At 39.5% G+C, this 20,706-nt stretch overlaps 2 protein-coding genes across 5 annotated transcripts in view; both read right to left on the reverse strand.

Moving 5' to 3' along the window:
• Positions 1–20,542, reverse strand: part of LOC127510588 (gastrula zinc finger protein XlCGF8.2DB-like) — a 445,238-nt gene extending 424,696 nt beyond the window's left edge. Inside the window, exon 1 of the mRNA XM_051890273.1 lies at positions 20,516–20,542. The gene's annotated coding sequence lies outside the window, so the exon portion shown is untranslated. The remainder of the gene's footprint in view (positions 1–20,515) is intronic.
• The window catches only part of LOC127510625 (gastrula zinc finger protein XlCGF7.1-like), a 237,907-nt gene continuing 226,749 nt past the window's right edge, over positions 9,549–20,706 (reverse strand). For 3 of the 4 annotated variants that reach the window (XM_051890430.1, XM_051890428.1, XM_051890429.1), the window contains exon 3: positions 9,549–11,214. In XM_051890430.1, coding sequence (XP_051746390.1) covers positions 9,710–11,209 — 1,500 coding nt within the window. In that variant the 5' untranslated portion in view covers positions 11,210–11,214 and the 3' untranslated portion in view covers positions 9,549–9,709. Of the gene's footprint in view, positions 11,215–16,515; positions 16,666–20,515; positions 20,558–20,706 lie in introns of those variants that run through there. The other variant, XM_051890427.1, reaches the window with a different exon arrangement.

Here is a 20,706-nt window from a genome sequence, read left to right on the forward strand (position 1 = left end):
AAAACATCTTCCTATGTGCCACTTATATCCCTCCAGCAGAGTCTCCGTATTTTAATGAAGATAGTTTCTCCATTCTTGAAGTAGACATTAATTACTACCAGTCACAGGGAAGCGTACTGGTCTGTGGAGACCTAAATGCCAGAACAGGTGAAGAACTGGACACACTTAATTCTCAGGGGGACAAACACCTGCCTGCCACCTGCCTACGGTAGATACACCTACAGCTCACCATTTGGTAGCAGTACAGTCGACTCTTTTCTTACAGACCTTAACCCAAACTCCCTCAGCGTTCACAGTCAGCCGACTAAACCCACTATCAGACCACAGTAAAATAACCCTCTACTTAACCAGAGCAATGCCCAACCAAGAAGCATCTAAACAAACCCAGCTCCACTCACTTAGAAACACATATAAATGGAAACAAAACAGTAAAGATACATATCCAAGTACAATTAGTCAACCAAAAATTCAAGTCCTATTAGATCAATTCCTTGCCACTCCTTTCCTGCATAACAGTGAAGGTACAAACCTAGCAGTAGACAAGCTGAACAGAATATTTGAGGTCTCAGCAACATTATCAAACTTAAAACCACAAAAAGAAAAGCAAAAAGACCACATGCCACTGAGAAATGGTTTGACAATGACTGCAAAATACTTAGGAAAGAAGTAAGAATCCTATCAAACCAGAAACATAGAGATGCTGACAATGAGAACATCTGTCATCTCTATCATGAAAAACTTAAACAATATAGGAATACTTTAAGAAAGAAAAAAGAACAAAACACAAAAAGTCAACTCATAGAAATTGAAGAATCCTTAGAATCCAACCACTTTTGGAAACATTGGAACACACTAAACAAATCTTACCATCAAGAACTAGCCATCCAGAATGGAGATGTTTGGATAAACCACTTCTCCAACCTTTTTAGTAATATAGTCAACAATCGGGAACAAAATGCAATGTACGAAAAACTAAGGGTTTTAGAGTCAACCATCAAACACTACCAAAACCCCTTAGACTTTCCAATTACACTAGCTGAACTATTAGACAAAATACAAACCCTGAAAACCCAAAAAGCCTGTGGTGTTGATGGCATCCTAAATGAAATGATAAAATATACAGACCACAAATTCAAATTAGCCATCCTCAAGCTCTTCAATATCATCCTTAGTTCAGGTACATTCCCCAACATTTGGAACAAAGGCCTAATTACCCCAATCCATGAAATTGGAGACAGATTTGACCCTAATAACTACCGTGGCATATGTGTAAACAGCAACCTAGGTAAACTTTTCTGCAACGTCCTAAACAGCAGACTAACCCATTTTCTCAGAGACAGAAATGTCCTGAGCAAGTGTCAAATTGGCTTCCAAATTCCTCCCTCAGTGTCGTGGAGTGAGACAGGGCTGTAGCTTAAGTCCTGCACTGTTCAATATATACATAAACAAGTTAGCGAGGGCTCTGGATCAGTCTGCAGCACCTGGTCTTACTCTACTAGATACTGAAGTCAAATGCCTCCTGTTTGCTGATGATCTGGTGCTGCTGTCTCCCACTAAAGAGGGTCTACAGCAGCATCTAGACCTCCTGCACAGCTTCTGTCAGTCATGGGCCCTGTCAGTTAACCCAAAAAAGACAAAAATAATGATTTTCCGAAAAAGACCCAGCCGACAAGACCAACATCATAGTTTTAAATTAGACAACATGCTCCTTGAGCACACGCAGAACTACACTTACCTTGGCATAAATATTAGCAACACAGGGAATTTTAACAAAGCTGTGAACGACCTGAGAGACAAGGCACGGAGAGCTTTTTACGCTATTAAGAGAAATATCAAAATTGACATCCCAGTCAGAATCTGGATAAAAATAATCAAATCAGTAATAGAACCCATCACGCTCTACGGGTGTGAAGTCTGGGGCCCACTCACAAACCAAGAGTTCACTAAATGGGACAAACACCCAATAGAGACTCTGCAGACCGAACTATGCAAAGTTTTGCTACGAGTACAGCGCAAAACCCCAAATAACGCCTGCAGAGCAGAATTAGGATTTTACCCACTTATAATCACAATTCAAAAAAGGGCCATTAAATTCCACACCCACCTAAAAAATAGTGATAAACAGACCCTCCATCACAAAGCCCTGAACTACCAAGAGCTGACACCAGGAAGAAACGCCCTCGGCCAATTGGTCTTAGAGCTGACTACACAAACCAAAACATGTCTGACTGAAAATAAAAACTTAGCCAGACCAAACCAAATAATCAAAACACAAAAAGAAAAATACCTAAAACATTGGACAGACGCAACAGCCCTACAAAGTAAATTGGAATGCTATTTGGCCCTAAATAGAGAATATGAATTGGCAAGATACCTGAGTACAGTGAGCGACCCTAAACTGAGAAAAGTCCTGAGCATGTACAGACTCAGTGAACACAATCTCACCATAGAGACAGGCAGACACAGACAGACCTGGCTACCAAAGGAAGACCGGCTGTGTCCCCACTGCACAGAGAATGAAGTGGAAACAGAACTACACTTTCTGACATCCTGCCCTAAATATGCACAAATTAGGGACACTTTCTATCCCCATTTCACAACTCACCACAAAGACTTCCAACAGAAACCAAATATGGACAAACTCCCATACCTGCTAGGAGAAAGCCCAGCAAGCTCAAACCTGGCCGCCAGGTATGTGAGGTCCTGTCACGACGAAAGAGCCTCCAGCGGGACAGAACTACCAACACACTCACTATATGCCTAGAGACACTTCTATAAATATTATAAGATTGAACATTTTTATTGCAATTTTTTTTTTTTTTTTTTTCTTCATCATTATTATATATATTTATTTATTTTTATTGTACAGTGTCATTAATGCTTTGGCAATGTAAAGATTTCTTTCACCATGCCAATAAAGCTATTTGAATCTTGAATCTTGACAGATAGAGGGAAGACAGATACAGTCAGAGACACAGAGAGGGATGACAGATACAGTCAGAGACAGATAGAGGGATGACAGATACAGTCAGTGAACAATAAAAGGAAGACGCAATCTTGATTCGGATCGCGTGTCAAACCGCCAAACTGCTGAAATCACGTGACTTTGGCGCTCTGAACTGCGGATTTGACACGCTGATTCATTATGCTCCGAAGCTTCCTGAAGCAGTGTTTTGAAATCGGCCATCACTAAATAATTCGTTATTTTGTTTTTTTTGGCGCACAAAAAATATTCTCGTCGCTTTATAATATTAATATTGAAGCACTGTACTCACATGAACTGATTTAAATAAGTTTTTAGTATCTTTATGGATCTTGAGAGAGGAAATGTCATTGCTCCCTATGTAGGCCTCACGGAGCCATCGGATTTAAACAAAAATATCTCAATTTGCGTTCCGAAGATTAACGAAGGTCTTACGGGTGTGGAACGGCATGAGCGTGAGTAATAAATGACAGAATTTTCATTTTTGGGTGAACTAACCCTTTAAAGCTTTTGAACACCAAACTGCAGTTAGCAATTCCACACTTAAAGGTTGCATTTGGCAAATTCCTGTGTAATTTCATATGCCAAATTCATGTGAGCAAAACTGACAGATCATCTTGAACCTTATTCTTTTGGATGCCAACTAAGTTATACTTAATTCCCACACTCAGGAAAAAATGCTATCTGGAGTCAGACATTAATATACAATGGATAAAAAAAGGAACGAGGCCATAAGCGCGCAAAAAAAGTGCGCGAAGAAAAAGTGAGTGGGACTTTTAATGTATTTAAATGCTCTCTACAACATGCAACCTTGCATATTATGTCTAAACAAGACACTAGAATATGTTTTGCATGCTAATTAGCACGGTACAAGGTATAATTTCCAACTGGCGCAAAAAAAAAAATAAATAAAATAAAATAAAAAAAAAATAAAATAAAAATCCCCCACTAAAATTAAAGCCTAAATTACTAAAGTCACTGCTCTACAACCAAAAAAATGCAACAGCCACCTAAATATAAGTAAATTACCTTTATTGTTAACTGGAACTCCTTATACTGCCTTCTCAACTTCCCAACAGAACCGCACTAACGCAAGCTGAGCCGACAACTGATGATAAGATTCAAGTCGAAAGCGCAATAAAACTTCAGAAATAAAGAGAAATATTCTACAACTACAATAAGTCAACTCGTTTGTTTATTGGTCAGCGTCGCGTATGATCAGTTCATTTGTTCAAGTGTCACCGCACTGATAAGGTGCCTTTGTGCACCCTGTGCAAAAATACACACACGATTTGCCTGCCGATATAAATATAAACACAAATATCTGTAAATAGCATATTTAATTTCAAGTAAAAAGTATTCGGTTGCCCTATGGAAATAAATTAACTATACAAAGCAGACTTTATATCAAACAGATATGTTAAAGTTTTCACATTACCTGAAGTTAGCAAAGGCCCAAAAAATCCACATCTCACTGGTTACGTTAACCTCTTAGAACAGCACCATTGAGAATTTATATGACACACACATCCTCCGTGAGCGGGCCTGACTCTGACCGCGAGGCTTTAGCAACGTGTTTTATTTCGGCGCCCGTGTGGATGACTGCCTGTGCAAAGTTGTTTTACATCATAAAATAATCACGACGAAGTGTGCTGATAAACATGAAGTTGCTGTGAATACAAACTTTTAGCACTGAAACATGTAATTCATAACGAAGGAACCCAGAGATTTTCTGCCCATAGCCGCTATAGCGCCGGGGAATGTGTGAAATCCTACTGCGACCGCGCTACTGAAACCCCGCGCAAGTCTGCTTCGCGTCCCGCGGACGGAGGATGCTTGAATCTGGGGTTACCAATATAAACCGCGAATGTAGATACCTTCATATACTACAAGTTACCAAACATGAAAAATAAAAAACTGAAGTCACTTACCACAGTTGTGAATCACTCCTCTTGCCTTTAACGTTAATCTCGACCGTTGTAGATCCAACGATGCAGCTCTGAAGATTTGAAATTTACAGCAATATTCTGTAAATTTGAGTCAAACCAACACGTGACCCCAGAATGCATTGCAGTTTACAGCAATATGCTGTATTCTTAAAAAACAGCCCGCGGCTGTAAAATAATGCTGTAATTTTTTACAGCAATTCATTACAGTGTAGGCCATTGGGGGTTTTGATTAAACATCTCAGCAACAGCGTCTTTGCAGATTGTGTGAAACTGAGACACGCATTTGTGACTGACCCACTTGCCAAGGGAACAAACAGAACTGTGCAGTCATGTCCAGGCAGATTATTTGCAGCAGAAAAAAGGGTCAAATTTGACTCACTGTTCAATGAGTTATCACTCTACCATGCCTGGCTTGGCTTAGCATTGGGCAAGATCCTTTTGCCCCTGCCCTCCTTTGTCCCTGTTCATTAATTGCCATGGTTTTTGATTTGCCCGTTACACCTGTGTCTAGTTACTTATCTCGGTTTGTATCTAGTGTTTCCTTGTGTATTTATAGCCCTATGTTTGTTTTGTTCTTCGTCAGATCTCGTCTTTTTAAAGTGGTAATGTTTACTGTGTTTTTGCATCCTGAGAACCTAAGAAGTGTTTTCCTGAATTTTTTGATTAAAGATACTGAATAGATCCAGCTTTTTATTTTCGTTTCTGCTGCATCCACTGCGTGACAGAAGATCTGACCGTCAAAATGGATCTAGCAGTAGTTCGGATCCTCTTTCTCTCCCAGGTGGTTCTCTCCCTCGAGGTGCACACACAGAGATTTTTAGATCTGGTCTCTCTTGTGCATTACAACAACGTCAGTCTCTGCGTCCCCTAGAGGGATGTTCAGAGAATTTGTCAAGATGGGTATTAGATCAGTCGGACTCCCCTACACCATCAGTGAGAGTGAGGAAGATCAAGACCCACTAGCACCCACAGTGCACACAGCACCAGCAGCCAAGCCTCCAATGGACCACACGACCAAGCCCACCGCAGTCTCAAAGCCTGAGCCCACCACAAATAAAGAGCCTAAGTCCCTTGAGGATCTGAAACCAGAACCTACCGCAAACCCAGTGATATGGAGAGCCAAGTCTAACCAGGTGTGTGAGCCAGCCATCATTTCCCCCATGTAGCATACTCCTAGGGCCACAATCGTCCCGTAGCTCAAGCCAGAAGAGCAGTCTCTGAACTCTCTGCCTGTCCCGTATTGGCCAAAGAGGTAATCTTTGAGCCCTTTGTTTGCCCAGTTACAGCCAAGGAGGCCATTTCTGAACTCAGTGTTTTCCTGTATTGGCCAAGGAGGCTGTCTCCAAACTCTCTTGCCTGTCCTGTTACGGCCAAGGTGGCTGTCTCGTAACCCTCTGCCTATGCCATCCAGTTCTTTGGCCCTGTCTCCGCTAGTTCCCTTCAGCCCTTCTGCTCTTCCTTCGCTGGCTCCTCCTAGCAGCTCAGGTCCACCTTGGACTTCTAGTTCACCAGCTCCACCTTGGTGTGTCAACCCCCTGGCTCTACCTCAAACCGACAAGCCCGTCACTCCACCTCTGCCCTCCTTCCCTTCCCTTTTCCACACGGAACATAGAGAGCATTAGTTTGCATTGCCTGTGTGACCTAGTGTGTTCCATTGACTATTGATTCCATTCACCTGTCATTCTAATAATTAACTTATTTAATCTGTAAATATATACTCCTTGTTTTGTTCAGTTCATTGTCCGGTCTCGTCTCCGAGTTGTGGATATCTTCCCCCATTATTCTGCTCAATATTCTGTGGATAATTGTATTAAGGATTCAAAATATGAAGTGGTGATCTATGGTCCACTGAAGGTAGCCAAACAGTGTCCTGTTAATTATCTTGTTTCACCTGTCTATTTATGTTTGTGTTTCCAATTCAGTTTTGTCAGTCCTCGTCTGTGTGAAGGTTGTTTTGCTTAGTGGTTCTCCTGTTGATTTTCAGAGTGTTGTTGTTATGTTTAGTTAAATAAAGACTGCTGAAATTGAGATCCTTGCTTCATCATCCTTGGCTAACCGTGACACCTGCAGAGCCTAAGCCTATGTGGCGTTCACGTGACAAGGAACAACTCTGACCCCAAATTAATCATATCTGTTTCTCATAATTTGTCATTATAATTTTTTCATTTTTTGGACTATGATCAAAGTTTGCATATGTAGATGTGTTGGGGTAATCTGGCTATTGAAAATTTAATTTAATTCTGTTCAGATGAACAAAATGTCTTGAATAAAGTTTTTTTATTATTTTGCTGATTGAGATTCAAAGATCCAAGTCAGTAAAATGATCTGTTCTTCCCATCACTAGGAGAGACTGCAACAACCCAGACTTCAGAATTTAAAATGGATGCTCAGCGCATCAACAGTAAGTGAAACAGTAGTAATAAGGGGTTTTCGCACCGAATAGTTCTAGGAACTCAGTTATAGGAACTAGCCACTAGGATAGTTCCCCGAGAACTAATTTCTCCCCCGGGCCATGTTCCTGGTTGCATTCGCACCGGGAATAGGAACTCTGAAGTGGCCGACAGTGGCGTCTTTAAGCGCGCCATTTACAAATGCTAAAAATGGATGGAGGATGCCATGATCGGAGCTGTGTTTGTTGTGTGTCGTGGGTTTCGTGATAATGGAGATGGAATGTAAATGCATAATTTACTGTTACCTGTGTTTTGTTTGTGTTTTTCCGCGCCATTAGGGGGTGCTAACCATCTTCTTAGATGAGTATTTAGCCAGGTACTATGCCTGAAGAAGGAGGCAAGCATTTGGATAGGCATGATTTTTTCCCCCAAACCAGTTCAGCGGAAATCCCGCCCATTGGCCATGTCAATTACCTACACCCAACCCTGATCCCTAAACCTAGCCGTCACTGTAACCTCAGCCAATGAAATTGGTTGCAGGGTGGGGATTTCCGCTGAACCATTTGGGAAAAAAAAAAAAAAAAAAAATTACACGTTTGGATGTGCACACAAGCAATGGCTTTCTTGTGCTATTCCAGCTTTCTTTCTGAGGTCCTATGATTGAGGAATTTGTTTCCTTTTGGTCAGTCAGTAAGTAGTGTTGTTTTTTTAAGCATTATATGTTTTTAGTGATTTGGACTTAATGTGTAACTGTTGTATTGCATATGTATTTAATCATTGAGATAATCACGCATGCTAATTGTGAAAGTGTTTTTATTTAGATGGACCTTTATTCCTATGCTTTCTTTCATATGAGGAAAGTAGTTCAAAAGGTTTGCTTCCACAAACTGCCCGCTTTGTTGTTTGTTGCTGGACTCATGAATACTTGGGACGTTTAAAGGTAGGAACATACCAAGCCGACGGTCGGCCATCAGGGCAGTTTTTGTTCGTCGGCCGACTAAGTTTTCTCAGTGTGTTCCCCACCGTCGGCTGAAGTTCGTCCTCGTCGGCTTTGTTTCGGCCGATTCGACATGTTGAATCTGCATCGGAGCTCATTGGTCCGTCGGGCCATCTGATCATTCTGATTGGCTGTTCAGCTACTGCCACCTGGTGGTACGGAAAGGCATTTCATCTTACGCAGACGCAGAACAGACGTGCTACTTGGCCGTCGGGTGTCGAGCATTGGTTTGATGTGTCAGGGCAACTTTGGACCCCGACGCTGCCGACGTGAGCCAACCCCGCAGTCTGCTTTCGTCGCCACTAGTTTGTCGGTGTCGGCTTGGTGTGTTCCTGCCTTTACACGAATACAAAGAGGTGGTGGATTTTACATGTGGAAGACAGGAGGACTCTTTTTTGCATCAAGTTTGACTTATGTCAACATTGGATTACCACTAATTGAACGATGTCACCCAAACATTGAACATTTCTTGAATATTTTTGATCATTTCATTTCATTTTTTCTACGTGGTTTATTTGTTGTTTTGTGCAATGTAAATGTTTGTGATGATTGACTGGGTTGTTGAATATAATATACGTGAAATTCACTGCAAGTTTTGGGTTTGTTACTTCATGTACTCTGAAGTAGGAGCTAATTTAGTTCCCCCAAGAGTTCCTATAACTAAAATCGTTCCTAGTTCCTGCGGTGCGAACACGGCAAAATCCGGGTACTTCAGCCATTAGTTCTAGCGTCAATCTTGGTTTTTCGACTTGTGCTCTGGAATGTGGTCAACTCGGGTGTGACATCATTCCCTGCTCTGACTTCCGAGGTAAACAGTATGAACCATTAGCCTTCACTGAGTGGTCCATGTTCAGAAGAACATGTGACAATGCACTTTCTCTACACACAGCTCACTGTGTGTATCCAAAAGAGAGAGAGAGAGAGAGAGAGAGAGATGCAGTACCGCTGATTTACTTGCACTGTTCGTGAAATTAGTCTGAAATAAATATTTTAAATTATTTTTTATTATTTTTCACATTGTAAGTGCAGAGCTTAAGGTAAAATTATGCACATTACTTGCAATCCCAAGCTGAAATTCAGGCACTGAAAAGATCGATACTTGGCGCTCTTGTATTGACACAATATCCTCACACAACATATTGCAATACTATGCATTATTGATTTTTCTCCCACCCCTCTTATATTTAACTGTGGATTCACTCACTAAAATTGAATCAGATAACACAGTGTAATGTTCATTATCTTGTTTTATTCAGTTTGTCTCTTTATTTCAGATTGTTCATTTACATTGTGGCATTTCACAGCAAGAAGGAAGTTTATTTTTCTGATATTTGTTTCCAAGGTATTTAACTGAATCTAATAAATAAGCGATGGCACTATACAATTGAAATTAATTTCGTACTATACATATTTTCTGGTGCCATTTTAAACTGCCAAGCCATTTAAATCTCTTTCCACACAAGGAACACAAATAGGGTCTCACATATGCATGACTTTTCAGGTGTATCTCTAAGTGTGATGGCAAAAGAAATTTTTTATTACACTGAACACAATTAATTCTCCTTCCTCCAGAATGAATGTGCAGGTGATTTCTGAAATTGTTCCTTTTTATAAATCTCTTACCACACACAGAACATTGCAATTTCTTTCCAGAATGAGTTTGCCAGTGACGATTCAGGTCTCTTTGATATGTGAAACTCTTCTTGCAGTGAAGGCACGTAAAAGGCTTCTCTCCAGTGTGAACTCTCATGTGAACTTCAAGGTTTCCTTTTCGTGTGAAACTCTTTCCACACTGAGGGCAGGTGAAAGGCTTCTCACCAGTGTGAACTCTTATGTGTATATCAAGGTTTGCTTTGTTTATGCAAGTCTTTCCACAGTGATGGCACATGAAAAGTTTCTCTCCAGTGTGAGTTATTACATGATTCTTAAGTTCTTTACTGTCTGTGAAACTCTTTCCGCACTGATGACATAGAAAACAGTTCTCTCTTGAATGAATCCTCATATGGTAATTAAAGGTTACTTTATGCCTGAATTTTTTTCCACGCTGATCACATGTGAAAGGCTTTTTTCCAGTGTGAATTCTCATGTGAACCTTTAAGTTTCCTTTAAGATTGAAACTTTTTCCACACTGAAGGCACATAAAAGGCTTCTCTCCGTTGTGAGTTACTACATGATTCTTAAGGTGTTTCCTGTTTGTGAAACTCCTTCCACACTGATGACATGGAAAACAGTTTCCTCTTGAGTGAATTTTCATGTGCTGATTAAGATTTTCTTTACATCTGAAACTCTTTCCACATTGACTACATACGAACGGCTTCTCTCTGGTGTGAATTCTTGTGTGAGTCTTAAGACTTTCTTTTCGTGTGAAGCTCTTCTCACAGAGTTTGCAGGTGTAAGGACTCTCTCCAGTGTGGCTTCTCATGTGGGTATTAAGGGTTCCTCTACGTGTAAAACTCTTTCCACACTGAAGGCATGTGTATGGCTTCTCTCCAGTGTGAATTCTCGTGTGAGTCTTTAGACTTTCTTTTCGTGAAAAGTTGTTACCACACAGTTTGCAGGTATAAGGGCTCTCTCCGGTGTGAATTCTCATGTGGGTATTAAGGTTTCCTTTAATTGTGAAACTCTTTCCGCACTGAAGGCATGCGAAAGGTTTCTCTCTGGTGTGTATTCTCATGTGGACATTAAAGTTTCCTTTTTGATTGAAACTTTTTCCACAGTGAAGGCAGGTGAAATTACTTTTAGTTCCTGTCTTTTGAGGTTTTTTTTGTGAGGAAGTCTTTTCATTCTGTGAGCACTGAGACTTATCTCTAGTTATGAAATCATGATGTTTCTCATACGTTTTTTTTTCTTCCACTTCATTCAATTCTTGACTCTCCTCTTTCAGTGCCATCAGGTCTAAAGTAAAAAAAAAAGAAAAAAAAAAAGAAGAAGATAAATACAAGTTATCCCCAGTTTAATGGCACTAAGCTACTGAAAGAGGTGTTACCTAAAATATCAAAACCTTGTAACTGGATTGATCAAACACACAATTTTAAAGATAATCTTCATAATTCCCCTCACCCATGCAGACTCTGTAATGTCTAGCTCCCCCACTGAGGACTATCACCATTTTCTCCCCACATACATTTCAAAGACACTTGGGAAATAGTGCCTACTCAGAAATGTACAGGCCACAAGAATCAGACCTTCAGTCCATAGAAATGGAATCCTTGCCACTAATTCATTGACAAATCCGTCTAAATGAATGAACATGTATTTCCCCAGTACATTTTGTGTATTATTTGTGTGTATATGGTTCCTTTGAATATTGTATAGTGTTATACATGTCTGATGATAGAACTATTAGATAATGTAGCCCATCTAGGTGCTGTCTCATATCAAAACACTCCTTGTTTAAAGGGATAGTTCTCCCAAAAATGAAAATTCTGTCATCATTTACTCACCCTAAGGCTGTTCCAAACCAGTATAAATTTCTTTGTACTGCTGAACGCAAAGGAAGATATTTTGAAGAAAGTTTGTATCCTGGCCGCTTTTGGCCACCATTGACTTTCATAGTATTCTTTCCTACTATGGAAGTCAATGGTGGCCCAAAGCAGCCTGGTTACAAACTTTCTTCAAAATATCTTCCTTTGCGTTCAGCAAATGATGACAGAATTTTCATTTTTGGGTGAACTATCCCTTTAATGACTCACACTTTGGTGGTGCAAGAGAAATATTCTTTTTTTATGTGTATTCAATCAATGTTGTTGATTATACATAGAAAAATGTAATTTGCTAGTTGTCATATGTAACCTCTGCATGTATTGTTTTTAAAATATGTTGTTTCTGACAGAAGGAGTCTAAGTCTAAGAACTGTCTAAGAATGTAAGGGGGCAAACCGAAGGTTTCAAGCAGGTCGCTGCCCAACGGAGGTTATGCCGTACATGTAAGGGTTAGATATACACGTTACCTTTTATTTTTATGTCTTAAGTATTGGGTTACTTTTCTGTCATAAATTTGGTAAAAACTCAGATATATTGTATGCTTTTCCATTTTTCTTTGATGTTGCAAAGCTAATCTACAGTTTCTGTGAGAAGCAACTTGAGAAGCACCTTGCCGTCAAGGTCAGTTAGCTGGGAAGAAGTTAGGGAGTTAGATAAGATGTTTCCAATTAAAAATTATTTACACACGTCAGGTGGATACAACTATAATGGGATGTTGGTGATTATTATGGGATGTTGATGAACCGTAAATTGTACTTGTATGATAAAAGGAAGTAGGATGGCTTTATGATAATTTACTCATTTTTTTACTAAATGCTCAGGGAGACTAAATGCCGCTACGTGGAACAAACTGTGATTTGCACTACTGTCTGTTCAAAATAAATGAAATGCTTTTTCTGGTAAAACTTTAGTTTAAGGTCCAATTCTCACTGTTTACTAGTTACTTATTAGAATGCATATTACAAAGATATTGGCTGTTTATTAGTACTTATAAAGCTCATATCAATGCCTTATTTTGCATGACCTTATTCTACATCCCTTAATCCTACCCAATACCTAAATTTAACAACCTTAATAAGCAGAAATTAGGGGTTTATTGAGGCCGAAGTTAATAGTTAGTTCAAAGTGAGAATTGGACCCTAAAACTAAAGTGACCATTTTTCCTATTGTAGCGAACTGTAACCCCAAAACCGAGGCACGTACCAAACCGTGGCTTCTGTGTACAATTACACCTCTATTAACCAGTGTAGTTTGCCTTGAATCAACAGGTTTTGGCTGAGGTTGCAGTGCGCCCATTTCATCTGTGCGGTGTCTTGTCAAATGATAACCCAAGTTGGTTGTTTTTTATCCGAATATTTTAGTGTAGCCTGGCAAAGCTTACAAACGGCATTTGTTTTATCCAATTCATTACTCCCTGACAACAGAACAAATTGACATCAGAGAACATGCACATCAACATACTAATTTATTTGAACAACTAGGCAATTATTGTTGTATGTATGTACAGTACAAAGTACAAAGCATAGAGCAGTGGACTTATTTTTGGCACAAATGGAACGAGAAGGACCTGGCTGCAGCCTGCAGATCGGATCGGGCTTAACAATAAATTCACGAAATAAATTCACGCCCTTGAATAAAGGTATGTTTTACCCTGTCTCTGTTTCAGGTGCGGCCAAAATTCGATTTACATTATTAGATTATTTTGTGAATCATTATTATATTAACAAAATTTGATTCACATAAACATCACATTTCGACTCAATCTTTTGAACCGATTCTTTTAAATCAACTGGTTCACAATAAATAGCATTAAATGTTTATTTGTGAATTCTACTGATTTATTCTAGAAGATTTAACTTGCATTAGCTAACAACTCAGTGATTCAATGATATGGACATAAGTTAACAAAAAACGGCTGAATTTGTCTCAGATTCTCAGGTTAAGTGTGCTCTAGACTAGATCTTATTTGTGCGGCACACCTCTTTTACAGTTTTGTAACTGGATTGATGACATTTGCTCATCAATCAATGCACTGCTCTGACCTTCACCAACTACGAACACATTGTCTATCAAAGACGATTGAACCAATCAAGGTGAGTGTGGGGCGGGGCGGCACGAAATGCGCAGACCCGCCCCAGGTGCAGCCCCCATGCCGATCTGCAGGCTGCAGCCAGGTGTACTTGACAGGATATGCTTAAAAAATTCATTATTTTTAACTATCTCAAAGGATTATTTCACCACCCTATGTGAACCTGAGAGGAGGAGATATATTGAGAAACTAAATTTTATTGAACTATGTCAGTGTCCTTATTTTTGCTGGAGAAATGAACCAACTGAATGGCCCAACGTGAAATACCCTGACATCTACAACTATTTGATTGATTTTTTAACTAAAACGATGGTGGGACAAGTTGTTCGAAAGCCGTTAGCTATATTAGCTACTGTAGCTAAGGCACTTGCAAACACAACGTTACTGCAAAGCTTTCTGCTTTATCCACATTCTAACAAGTTGCATACTGTCAAAATGCTACAGCTTAGCTTACAGAAATATAATATATAAAACTGACATTTGGATATCACCAGTGACAAAATGTTTTCTGCATACATAGGCTTACTGAGTGTCAGGATCCCACAATTTACCCATTCTTCCTGCTGATGCTTCACGGCTAATTGGCTATATCCACTTTTGTCTCCTTAAAGACCAGGTTTCACGGTTCGCTAGCTTATAAAAAATTAGTTCTGGGTTTTCTTTTAGCTTGTTTGCTATACACCCTGTCACACATCATCTTTTGGCATTGTTCTGTCTTTTGTTAGAAGCAAGAAATGACAAAGAGGCAGCTTCACACAATATAAAGTCAATGGAGAGGGTTGGATTGTGGGGGGGTATCACACACAGTTTCTGTCACTCTCATGTTAATCTTGAGTACCTATAGAGTAGGTTTTATCATATTCATAAGATACATACGCTGTACCGAGTCTTTTCGAAAACAGCCGAGTGCCTGGAGGGATGCCGCGGGCGAAGCTAAAGAGTGACGAGCACGCGCAGCTTTTGCGTAGCCATTGTCTTGAATCACTATAATGAATACAGCTTATAGTGAATGATGAATAATGAATTTATGAATTCACTACGTTCGTGTTGTTTACATTATATGCACTTATGTGCCTATTGCCAACAAAACAGACATTTGAAGCAGTTTTACTCACCACCTGCGGTTCTGACTCATGACCGGGATCGTTATCGCTGTGACCGCTCCATCTTTCAGTTTCAAACGATCTGTAAGCCCAGCGTAGAACTGGGCCTTGTTTATGAAACCCTAAGCGCCGATCCTGATGGCTCGAGCACCCATGGAAAAACACGAGATATTCTCCATTCATTTTAGCCAATAAAAAAGTGATTGTAACTATCAGTTTCTATGGTTTCTATGGTTATTTTAATAACAAATATCAATGTAATGCGTGAGCACAAAACTCTCAGCTCCACATAACGCTGGGTTTCTTTGGGAAGCAAGGTTATCTTTCCCTCACAACCAAAAACACACTTCTTTGGTGACATTGTTGATTTCGTGAAGTCCTGTGACCTGTGCAGCGCTGCCGACGACTTCCTTAAAGCCGAACGCGCATTGATGGGCGTGCTCTTGCTCTCTCAATCTGGTCGACGTGTACGCGCGCTCTTCTGGGAGAAGTGCCCGTAGAAGGAATTCCGACCTATATGAAGTCACACAGTCCCATACTCGAAAAAAAGACCGCAAAGTTTATGAGGATTTGGAAGAGTATTTTTGGCACAGAAATACTCCATCATACGGCCAACTCATGTTTTGAAACTTTGGCCATGTTTAGCATGAAAATCCAATTCTTTAACACTGTAAATAAGTCAGAATACATGAAATAGCATTATACCCCCCTTTAAACACATTTTTGGACTGCAAAAATCGCTCCCGTTTTTACATTTTGGTGTGATTCTCCTTGTGACTGCTTGGGTCCCTATCACAACCACATTAAGCCATGTAACAATTCCTGTTTATTTTCCCCTGTTCCCACATTTAAGATCTCATGAAATAATTAACAAATTTTCTTATGCCATTTAAGATATTTAAGACTTTTTATGACCTTAATAAAACCTTATTTTTAAGGGTGTGTTCACACTTGGCATGTTTGGTTCGATTAAAAATAAGTGTGAACGCTGCCATCTGAACCCTTGTGAGCACCAAACAAGCGGACCAAAATGAACTCTGGTGTAGTTCAACTGAAATATGAATGCTACACAGACCAAAGACATCTAAACAATCCAAAAAGAGGATGTGATGTCACAAGATGCAACCCCAAAAAGGACAGAATGCTCAAGCATACCTGGTTTTTCTCATCATAGTAGCTGCGTTGCCCATCACAGTTTGGTACAGGTGTCAGAACCGCTATCTACTTACAGGAGATCTTAGTTTGTGTGCAATGGAGGAATTTCTAGTGCATTTTTGACTCCTTTTTGACATTTTACACTCTAAGACTTTTTAAGTCAACAAGGCGAAGACCTTGTTGAAGGCAGCATTAGTATTTGGCTGGTCATGTCTGTCCACATGAGGTGACCCGCTCCATATCAAATAAAACAACTTTAATTAGGACACTAATATGACATCCTTCAAAAATATCATTCATTTCTGTAGAGGAGGACATTTTAAACAGGATCAAATGACTGAGTTCAGATTTTGAGAAAGAAACCAACCTGTTTGTTCCTCAGTATCTTCTTGTTTCAGGCTGAATACTTCTTCAATCTTCATTTCTTCACTCTCCTCTTTAATGAATGCCATCTTTATTAGTGTGTCATGTGGATCTCAGTTGGTTGATCTGGAGTTTTTCTGTTCGTTTGGACACTCTGTCATGTTTAAGATGAGAATAATTAACAGAATTATAAACCCAAACTGAATCTCTGGGTGCATCTCAATCAGTTCCCTAGTTCAGTAGTCAGCACACTAGTGAGGGAGTCAGTTAGAGAACAGTTAATGGCCTTAAATGGCCTGATTATCCAAAACCCAGTAGTAGTAAAATAAGCAGAAGGAGGAGGATGGCTAGTATGCACAAACAGCATGAAACTGTATATTTGAGTAGAGTGTGCATGTCAAAAGATCAAATCCGATTTGAAGCTTGTGACAAAAGCCTTGTTCAGACTGTCAGTCCAAATCCAATTTTTGTGCATATCCGATTACAATCTGATCATATTTAACAAGTGTAAACGGCAAAAAAACAGAACAAAACAAACAATTCACATGAAATGCGATTTTTACAAATCAGTTTTGAGGGACATTCATATGCGTTTTGAAATCATATTCAAATAGCATGTCTGGAAATCAGTTTCAGTCTGACCACTCTAATCGGATTTCGCATGGTTTATGTGACATTCTCACGCCACATAAAACATGGGTGAAAAATTAAGGCCGGGACACACTAAGCCATGTGTTCCGCATCATTGGCTCTAGTGGGGATGGGGTGGGGATGGGGTTTCAGCATGTTGAATTGGTGTCGGGCCGGCGGTTAGGGAGAGAACTCTGATTGGCTCTTAAGCTTAGGCCTGGGACAAACTAGATGATTTTTAAATATTAACGACTTTAAAACTGTGTAAAACAAATACAGTTTCAACCAATTTTTAGCTTTATAATCCTCCGAATGGACACACTACAAGTTTCATCCAGACCACAAGACCACACATCTGTCGATTGTAGTAACATTTTTCACAGTGAGACAAGATCTCACAGAAACTAGCAAGATCAAACGTGACCTGAGAAGAAAAACAATTGGAGGACGATCGACTGGTTCTCATGGCATGAGACAAAGGAGAAAAAAGGATTTGGGTGATCCCTTTTCTCAATACTCAACTTTAGTGGCATGTTTGTGGCAGTGAAGTTTCAGCTATAGAAGCACGCAACATCCGGTTGGTGAAGCTTGCTTGCTCTTGTTGGCTATTGCAGGTATCACGTCAAAGGCAGCCTGATCAAGAGTCTGAGATTTGGGATATTGCAGGCTCTGACGCGATCGGGAGCAGTAAAATAACCGTAATGGCACCACACAATTGAGGATTTTTTTGGACAAAAAGTCAGTTGTGAGAAGCCTCGAATTGGGCCACACACCCCAGATCGTTGGGTGTTACAAATTGGGCCCAAAATCGGGCTTAAAATCTTCAAGTGTGTGGCCAGCCTTAGTGAAAGCAAGCAAAAATTCAAGACAGTTCAAACAGAAGGCTGTTATAATTCGAATGCATGAATATTTGCTTAATAACATGAGCCGAGTGGAATGAAGAAAGTGATCAGCATGATTGATATTCAAAATAGTAAGCAAGCGCTGCTTTGTTTACGGTTTGTATATCTGTTCTATATCAGTTTATACCAGTTTTAAAGGATAAAATTATTGACTACAGGGGACTTTAAGAAATTGCACTCACACAGAAACATTTCGTTTTCAACCTCTGTCCTGTGAATTTTTAAATAAAACAGCTTTGCTACTGAAAGCTATTTATAGGCTATTTCTCAGCATTGAGGAGATAACTTTGCTGTTTATGTAAATAAACTAACATGCTTCTCTATTACATGACGCACAAAGGTAATTCACACTCACAATCTCTCTCTGTCTTTAATTCCTTCAAATAAATGAAATCTTACCATGCTACTAAAATAACAAAGGAAAATTACTGTTATTTTCTATGTCCGTTCAATAAGATTCTGCATTGCAAACATCCATGACAGCTTTTAAAGGGATAGTTCACCAAAAAATGAAAATTTGCTGTTTATCTGCTTACCCCCAGGGCATCCAAGATGTAGGTGACTTTGTTTCTTCAGTAGAACACAAATGATGATTTTTAACTCCAACCGTTGTGGTCTGTCAGTCGTATAATGCTTGTCAATGGTAACTCCATCTATAAGAGTCAAAAAAACATGCACACACAAATCCAAATTAAACCCTGCGGCTCGTGACGACACATTGATGTCCTAAGACACGAAACGATCAATTTGTGCGAGAAACCGAACAGTATTTATATCATTTTTCACCTCTGAAACACCACTATGTCCAACTGCCTTGAGCATCGTTTCGTGTCTTAGGACATCAATGTGTCGTCACGAGCCGCAGGGTTTAATTTGGATTTGTGTGTGCATGTTTTTTTGACTCTTATAGATGGAGTTCCCATTGATAAGCATTATACGGCTGACAGACCGCAACGGTTGGAGTTAAAAATCATCATTTGTGTTCTACTGAAGAAACAAAGTCATCTACATCTTGGATGCCCTGGGGGTAAGCAGATAAACATAAAATTTTCATTTTTGGGTGAACTATCCCTTTAACTTATCAATGCTGACAAATAATCATGGCCACCCGAAGTGAATTAGCTATAAAACAATTTTAGTATGGCCATTCAAAACCTGAGGGTCTACCATGTCCCAAAGTAAAGCGATCACAAACAGAATCATTTTGGGCCAGTAGACCATACTACACTTTTACTGTAATAAAACTATGGTTAATTTTAATTTTAAAATTTAATATAAACACAGATAGCAGCTGTGTCTAAAGTGAATTTAAACTTGCAGGTCAAAAAAATCGTACATGGTCAAAAGATCTGATTTGTGCATTAAAGGGGACCTATTATGCCCCTTTTCACAAGATGTGATATAAGTCTCTGGTGTCCCCAGAATGTGTCTGAAGTTTCAGCTCAAAATACCCCACAGATCATTTATTATAGCTTGTCAAATCTGCCCCTATTTGGGTGTGTGGAAAAACACGCCATTTTTGTGTGTCCCTTTAAACGCAAATGTGAGCTGCTTCTCCCCGCCCCCTTTCCAGAAGAGGAGGGAGCTTTAACATCTCATGCTTCGGAAACTCCGGCAACAACAAAACTGGAGAATGTCACGCAGCCAAAATGTCAGAAATTGTCAGTAGCATTGTTTAGCCTCACATTTAGTTGTTTAGGAGTTAAGTTGGTTCAACTCATTGACTAGCATGTAATATCATGTTAATCTAAAAATTAATCTCAATATTGTGCAGCCCTAATTTGTCATGTTTTTGGCACTTACATTGTATATCTTCAGCAAGGAAACAGAAATGGCGGACTGCTGGAGCTCACTCAGGGTGGTGTCTATGCTAATAGATCGTGCATTAATAGATCGTCATTAATATATCGTCACCAGTCATGGGCGTAAATCTGGAACTGCTTGGAGAGACTGTTTATGATTTATGGGGATTATAAAGGAATGGGTGGATTTTTACACACATTGTGGACACACGTCTGTGAATTATATAATAATAGGTCCCCTTTAAGGCCTCACAGACAGGCCAGGATGAGCCTACACCTTAGTTCAATTTTAGTAGGTTTTATAAACATGCCTTAGAAAAAAAAAACATTACTAGTGTACATCTTGAGACAAAACAATGGCACTGACATATTTTAAGATATGTCAGTGCAAGTTGCTTTCAGTCAAAACAGCTCAAATATGCATTTTAGTCTGGGACTAGGTTTAAGCCTTATCTGTGAAATTGTGGGCAAGACTTGGGCAGCCTCAGACGCAGCTTTACTGTTAGTCTAGTTAGATGCGCTTTACTCACAAAAAATAACGTTCATAAATGTAAGATAAAACAATGCATTGTTACATTCAATAAAAAAATAATTCATTTTACAAAACTATAAAATTGCCTCAATAGTTTGTATCACTTTAAAAACTTTTTAAAAGCTTAGAAACACAAACCTTTCTTCAGCCGAATCACAGACGCAGAAGCGCGGCGCTTACTTATGACGTCACAAAATAAAAGTCCTGTATAGTTTATAGACAACGACAATTGTCAGAGGTATTAAGAGTTAAATTCTTTAAATACATGTTGTCCAAGGATGTGCTGAAAATAACTACCAGTGAAAGTGTAGGCTATGTAACACATCATT

This window comes from Ctenopharyngodon idella, chromosome 4 (genome assembly GCF_019924925.1).
Source record: "Ctenopharyngodon idella isolate HZGC_01 chromosome 4, HZGC01, whole genome shotgun sequence".
Taxonomy (NCBI): domain Eukaryota; kingdom Metazoa; phylum Chordata; class Actinopteri; order Cypriniformes; family Xenocyprididae; genus Ctenopharyngodon; species Ctenopharyngodon idella.